This window comes from Triticum dicoccoides, chromosome 3B (genome assembly GCF_002162155.2).
Source record: "Triticum dicoccoides isolate Atlit2015 ecotype Zavitan chromosome 3B, WEW_v2.0, whole genome shotgun sequence".
Lineage (NCBI taxonomy): Eukaryota > Viridiplantae > Streptophyta > Magnoliopsida > Poales > Poaceae > Triticum > Triticum dicoccoides.
In genome coordinates, this window is record NC_041385.1 from 752,545,786 (window position 1) to 752,553,221 (window position 7,436).

The 7,436-nt window shown below is 47.9% G+C and overlaps 1 protein-coding gene across 1 annotated transcript; it reads left to right on the forward strand.

The window, feature by feature from the left end:
- Nucleotides 1-5,172: 5,172 nt before the first annotated feature.
- LOC119279901 lies at nt 5,173-5,904 on the forward strand. Its single transcript, XM_037560970.1, has 2 exons — nt 5,173-5,507; nt 5,619-5,904. Exons 1-2 carry the CDS (start codon nt 5,182-5,184, stop codon nt 5,902-5,904), a joined length of 612 nt encoding a protein of 203 aa, XP_037416867.1. The 5' UTR covers nt 5,173-5,181.
- Nucleotides 5,905-7,436: the final 1,532 nt, after the last annotated feature.

Sequence of the window (7,436 nt, forward strand, 5' to 3'; positions counted from 1 at the left end):
TTTCATCAGTTAGAGTCGACCAGTCGACCAACAACAACAAAAAAAGGGAGGTGTTCTTCAGACTATAGTCGACTGCCAGCAGTCGACCACAGTCTCGTGGACTACACCCAGTGGGTGCACTCAGCGTGCCCCCACCGGTCTATGAATCTACTCGACCTAGTTGAGTAAGGAAAAAACTTAAGACATAAAGCCTATGGTCGACTGCCAGCAATCGACCATAGCCTTGGGGACTACACCCAGTGGGTGCACTCAGCGTGCCCCCACTAATCCGGAATTTCAATCGACACACCCAGTGGGTGTAGGACAAACTCTAAGAATTTCAGAAAGAAGAGTTTTCAGATATCATATCCTAACAGAACAGGCAGTGACCGACTGACCTGAACATTACTCTGAAGAGCCGAACTGGCGTCATAGGCTGCCTGGCTGGCTTCTCGTAATGCCTTCACTTGCTCCATCATGACCCCCGCTTGGCGTATTGCTTCTTTAGCAGCACTAGCCTGGTCTTCTGGAACGGGGTAGGTGGAGAAAAGCGAGGGCTGAGCAGCACTCGATGACGAAGGACGAGCACTCGTCAACGGCACCGCAAAGGTTACGGGAGGCCGAGTGACATTGTCTCCCTCCACGACCAACGTCTCGGGTGCTGGCACATCCTGAGTCGCCTTGCCAGCAGACGTTTTCTTGATCCTCCTCTGCCTTGGTGGTTCTTCGTCGTCGTCGTCAGGAAGGTCAATAACAATGTTAGATGAAGCTGCAGAAAGAATCAAAATTAGAGACAATAAGTCAGTCTATTGAAAACGGCATCACAAGAGTCATACCAGGTTTTGAGGTAGCAGCATCCTCCATCTCGTGGTCTTCAGCCCTGGCCGAAGTATCAGAAGTAGCAGCGTTGCAGTTCCGGAAATCAGTCGATTGACCCATGAGTCGACCAAGAGCAAGTTCATGAAACGGGGAAAACTCAAGACTACCATTACCCTGAGATAGTGGGGATCACCATCTTCATCTTCGGCAAGACCTTCGCAGGTTTCGATGGTGCCACTCGAGACTGCTTCGGAGCCTTCTCAGTCGGCGCCGGAGAAGTAGTCCGAGGGCGCTTGGTTGACTAGGTAGCGGTCGCGACCCCCTTACCACGCTTAGTCGCGGGATCATGGACAAGCTTCGAGCGTCTTTTCGAGCGGGGAGGTGCAAATTCCCCCTCCTCCTCCTCCTCTTTCTCCTCATCAGAGTCTTCAGCCTCATCATCATTGTCAGCATCCGAATCCCACTCCTCTGGGATTTCGCCCCCACTTCCTTCCTCCTCTTCAGTCGGCGTCTGCGCTCCATTGGGCATCGAGTATAACTCCGTGGTGGCCTGTCAAGCAACAAAGCAAAACAAAGATCACTCGACCAATTCACAGCGAAGCAGAATGAATAAAGCAAGATTACACTCGGAGATAAGTGGCCATACCGTGTCCGGCGTATAGGTACAGTCGAGTGGCGGGATCCTCCTAGCCCCTCGAGGGTTGTCCTTGTTCCCTGTGATGGCAGCCACCCACCTCTCCAGCGTGGCATCATCGACGGCTTCTAGATGGACTCGAGTGGTATCTTCGGTACCGCAGTACATCCACATCGGGTGGCCTCGGTACTGAAGAGGTTGGGTGCGCCGCCTAAGGAAGACTTCCAGAAGATCCATGCCCGTCACTCCGTCCCGGACGAGTTGGACTACGCGCTCCATCAACATTTTTACCTGGGCTTTCTCCTCAGGAAGCACCTTCAGAGAAGAGGGTTTGTCCACTCGGTCCATGAAGAACGGAGGGAGACCAGTCGACTGCCCCACCGTCGGCTCGTCTTGGCAGTAGAACCATGTCGACTGCCACCCTCTGACCGACTCAGGAAGGGTCATGGCCGGTAAAGTGCTCTTATTCCTCATCTGAATCCCAAGACCCCCGCACATATGAATGACCTTGGTCCTCTCATCGCCCGGACTCGCCTTTTTCACCGTCTGAGAGCGACAGGTGAATATGTGCTTGAAGAGACCCCAGTGCGGTCGACAACCCAGGAAGTTCTCGCACATGGACACGAAAGCAGCAAGATGGGCGATAGAATTGGGAGTGAAATGGTGGAGTTGCGCCCCAAAAAAGTTCAGAAACCCTCGGAAGAAAACACTCGGCGGCAAAGAGAATCCACGATCTATGTGAGTGGCCAAGAGAACGCACTCACCCTCCTGCGGCTACGGTTGGCACTCGGTCCCCGGAAGCCTCGCTGACCCGTGGGGGATCAGTCCCTCATTGGCCAGGTCATTGAGATCTTTCTCAGTGATGGTCGAGCGGATCCAATCCCCTTGGACCCAACCCTTCGGCAGGCGGGACCTTGACGAAGATCCGCCCCGACTGGACGGTCTCCCCTTCGCTTTCCCCGTCACCGTCGCCTTCTTCGCACGCTCTAAGGCCGCCGTCTTCTCCTTCACCATTGTCGCCGGCGAAGCGCGCGAGGAGTGGATAGGCGGAGGCGAGAGCAGGCACAGTGGGCGGAGGCAAAGAGGGAAGAGAGAAGAATGGGAAGGCACTGTTCAAAAAACCCTCCCCCGGCGCTTTATATAAGGGCACTTCCGAGTGGCTGACGAGTGGGTCCGGGCGATCCTGTCACATCCCGAAACAGTCGTGCACGCACGATACGTGGCGAAAAAGGCGGCGCAGAAATCAAGGAGTCCACGCCTTATCCCATCCGATTGCCGCGGTCCGCCCCGCTTCGCGCGCTTCCCAAATTTCGGATCCCGCAAAATCCGCTAACAGCAGATCAATCTGTCAGACAATATCTTTCCTGCGATCCGTCGCTCGGAAGTTCACCAAAGTCCAAAAAGTTCACTCGACAGAAGACAAGAATGGATCAAGGCGATTGAAGTAAAAGTTGACGCCAACGCTGAAAGAAAAGTCGCCGATCCAAGATACGACATAATTAAAGCATAGGAAATAAGTCGGAGAAAATCATCAACTCCTTCCTCACTCGAACCTCGATCCATTCGGGGGCTAATGATGATGTTATGTACCTAGGGTAGGGTCATGGACCTATCTAGGATACCACACCCAAGGACATCCTTAGACGAAGCTACCTTCCAGTCGACCAAGAGAGACTCCACTCGACCGGCTAGAAGACACTCGACGAACCTAAAGACACTCGACCATGAAGACTCACTCGACCATCGGGAGTTCAGGATCTACTCTGTATCCAAATGGTCTGTAATTAAGTAGTCTTAATGGTCATGATGACACTTTATGTAGGGCGTTACCAGTAACGCCCAGCTTTAATGTACTTTAACCCTCTGCTACGTGGGTTGGCTGGGGTCCGGGCGTCCTCTATATAAGCCACCCCCTCCACTGGTAGAAGGGTTCGCACCCCTGTAACTCATATACACATAAACCAGTCGACTGCCTCCGGGCTCCGAGACGTAGGGCTATTACTTCCTCAGAGAAGGGCCTGAACTCGTTAAACACTCGTGTGTACAACTACTCCATAGCTAGGATCTTGCCTCTCCATACCTACCCCCCATTCTACTGTCAGACTCAGAACCACGACACCCCTTGCGGGGGCGCTCTAAGGGTTAGTTAAAAGAACTAATGTTGCAACAAGTGGCGTATATGCAGTGCTCCACTTGTCAGCATCTGAAAAGGTAAGAGTGGTCTTTGCAAGGGACAACCCTTAAATAGGTATTTTGCGGTTTTGTGTTTGATTTGTTTTTTTATGGAGTGATGTGTTTTTTATTTCGGAAATGTTAACGCCCACACGTGTGGGCGTTGACCATCTCGATCACACGCATCCATCATCGTCCAGTACTATATGTACGAATGTTGGCACAATCTGGTTGATTTTCTGTGCCACGTAGGACAAGGCGTGTGTGTACTGTGTCACATAGTTCGCCCACACATCCGTTTTACCACACGGAGGGGCCGGTGTGTGGGTGTTTAGCAGTTCACCCACACACCAGTTTTCAGTCACGCACAAGGGCTGGTGTGTGGGCGTTTGCCATCTCGCCCACACGTCTGCCTCCTCTCCCACACCCAAGCTGCTAGTTGCCATGCGTTTTGCAGTGTACATGGCAACTGCCCTACTGTGGTTACAAGCAGATGGCAACTCTCTCTTTTTTTTATCCGAACATTGTCAGTTGCCATATGTTTTGCATGATACATGGCAAACTGCCCTAGCGTGCAGGTAAGCAGAAGACAACTCTTTCTTTTTACATGGCAACTGCCCTAACGTGCTTGTGAGCACATGACAACTCTCTCTTTTACCCGAACATGTTTTTTTGCCATGCCATTTTTTCAGTGCTACATGACAACTGCCTAGTGTTAATAGATGGCAACTCCTAAAGTTTTGAAATCATGGCAACTGCAGTAGACCAGACCACACATAGCAACAACTGTAGTTGTCCAAAAAATGGCAATCTGGAACTTTGACCTGAGATGGCAACTGTAGTTGAGCAGACATGGCAACTGTAGTTGTCCGACATGGCAACCGTAGTTCAGTGACATGGCAACTGCACTTAAACGAACATAGACGAGAGTCCGGCCCATGGCAACTGCGTGCACGCGGAGTGTCACGTGGGGCGTGCAGGACTACGAGGTACGAGGCCTGACGTACTGGGCGTGTGGGCGTTATCTATTTTCGCCCACATGCACGCGTGTAAGAGGGACTGGGAGGAAAAAAAAGAGGCGTGTGTGCGCTAGTTGTTTTGCTCACACACAAGCGTGTGGGCTGGTCCTCTTAGGCACCATACAGAACGTGTGGGTAGATTGCTTAACGCCCACACGTGTGACAGTTATCGGGACCCTTATTTTGAGAAAAAGATGTGTTTTCATTTGATTGGAGTTCTAGAACGATGGACAGGCTAATTAGGGGGACTGAATTTTGGGGGCCCTGTGGGAGCGCACATGCCGCTCAACGGCCCTGCCTACAGCTCACAACTACTGGGCATGCCATGAGCAGTTAACAATAGTGTTATTCCATAGTCACATGGGCATGTGAGAATTCACCGCCCAAATCATACTTTAAAAGTAGTCAACTTGAATATGTTCGGACAGTGTCGTGAATAAATTAACCAATCATCAACCAGACTAAACGCCGTTGGTTCTACTATATACATGCGCTTCCAACGCAAAGACAAGAGAAGCCTATAGCTAGGTAGCTTCTTCACCCCGACATCCTACAACCATGGCCGCCGAGGAGCCTTCCTATTTCCGTAGTGTTCCTCTTCAGCAAGAGATTCACCAAAGGGAGCTTCGCTTCAAGCTGTACATGCGCCAGATCGCTGAAACCCACGGAGACCAGCAAAAGAACCAGCAAGTTATAGTGGACATGAAGCAAGCCAACAAGTTTGGCACCCTGGCTGTTCAAGACTGGACCATACGGGATGGCCCTGGAGACGACGCAAAGGATGTTGCGTGTGCCCAGGGCCTGCATCTCGGGGCCAGTAGTACCAAGGAAACCCCAAGCTGGTTTACCTCTTTCAGTATAGTGTTTACCGGCGACGGCGAGAGGTTTGTCGATCAACGCCTTTTCGGCTTGCAGTAATTTCTATCAGTGCTCAAGACTTTCTTTTTGTTCCCCCGTTGATCCTGTAATTTCCCAATGCATCCATATTCCTGCAGTGATAAATTTCCCCTTAAGTTCAAGGGATCCAGCCTTCAGGTGATGGGAACCTGGACCGGAGAAGGCAGTACCAAATTGGCGATCACCGGTGGGACCGGAGAGTTTGCCAATGCACAAGGTTTTGCCACTCACACAATAGTAGACGGAGATGATAAGCCTCGTGATGGCAGCATCAGGAAGCTTGTGATCGATGCTATGTGTCTCACCTTTCCGACCCCGAAACAAGTCAGATATATCTCCTATCACTTCTCTTACTATCGCGTGTTTAATTATGAGAAATTTTAGGATGCTTATTGGACAGTTCACTGTCCTCTAAAAACGGCCGTTCTTGAACATCAGCATTCATGGCCTTCAAATTACTACTCGTTACAATTTACAATAGATAGCCATGCATGTGTTTTTTTAGACAAGTTCATGCATCTTACTTCCAAACTTCCAACCAAATTTTTTGCAACAATATTAATTAAATCTCCAAAATTCTGGCTATTTGTAAAGATATTTTTGTTAAATTTCTAGTACAAGTTTGACAGTACTCTTATCTAAAATGACAACTTCTACAAGACCAGACCGAGTAGGAGGTTATAGTGTAGAAATGGACATATCATGGTTAGTATGCACTTTCCACTATCTTTTAAGCTAGGAATGTACAAAAGAATGCAAATAACGATGGTGAGTAATCAACTCTAGCATGATTAATTACGTAGTGCTACTGAGTTTGCACTTGTCAGAAGTTGTGAGAAATATGGACGTTAAATTTAGCCAAAATAACAGAGAGATCATAATGGAATCAACAATAAAAGTAACAGAAACAAAACATGTTCTAAAAAAAAAATGATCCTTCTTTGTTTTGCCTGTTTGAGTCCGTTTCTTTAATAAAAATTGCCTGAGCCAAAGGCCCGTAAGGTCAACGGGGCTGGAAAACAGCAGGCCTCCCTTTTTGAGCGCCTGGTCCAGGCGAATTAAGCACATTGTCCGGATTAGTGTATTAGACAGGCCAGGCATGACTGAGAGTGGACACTATCGAAACTACAGTCCCGAGGCGGAGCTACCAAAGAAAAGCTGGGCGGGCCAAAAACTACAAACAGGGCGAATCCTATTCGGCGCTGCAGGCGCCGGTTATGACTGTTTCTGCAAACTGGCGTCTGCAGCCGCGTTAGCTGGGCTCGGCGCCTTTGCCCATCTTTAACCAAAAAAATAGGCGCACCGCAAGGATTTGAAACGGCGACCTACTGATCGACTCTTTTCTTCTTTTCTCTTTTTTCTATTTCATTTTTTCTTTTTTTATTCTATTTGGAACGATTTTGTTCTTTCGTTCATCTTATTTTTTCCATTCCATGAACTTTTCTCGAGTTTGTAATTGTTTTTCGTTTTTGTGAACATTTTTTGAAGCCGTGAATTTTTTGAAATTCGGTGAACTATTTTAAAAGTTTATGAACTTTAAAAAAATTGATGAACATTTTTTCAAATCCAAGGAACTCTTTTTTCAAATTTGGCAAACTTTTTTAAAATTAGATGATTTTTAAAAAAATCGATGAAAATTTTCAAAATCAATGAACTTTTAAAAAAGTCGATGAACTTCTTTGAAAAAACTTCACCGAATTGAAAAAAAATGTTCGATCTCATCAATTTTGAAAAAAGTTCATCAATTTGAAAAAAAAATCATTGAATTTGAAAAAACTTCATCGATTTGCAATAAAGATCATTGAATTTGAAAAAGTTCATTGATTTTAAAAAATCATGTATTTAAGAAAAAGAACAAGAAAAAAAGAAAAGTTCCATGAACTAAAGAGAATAAAAGGAGAAATGGAAGTGTGTTG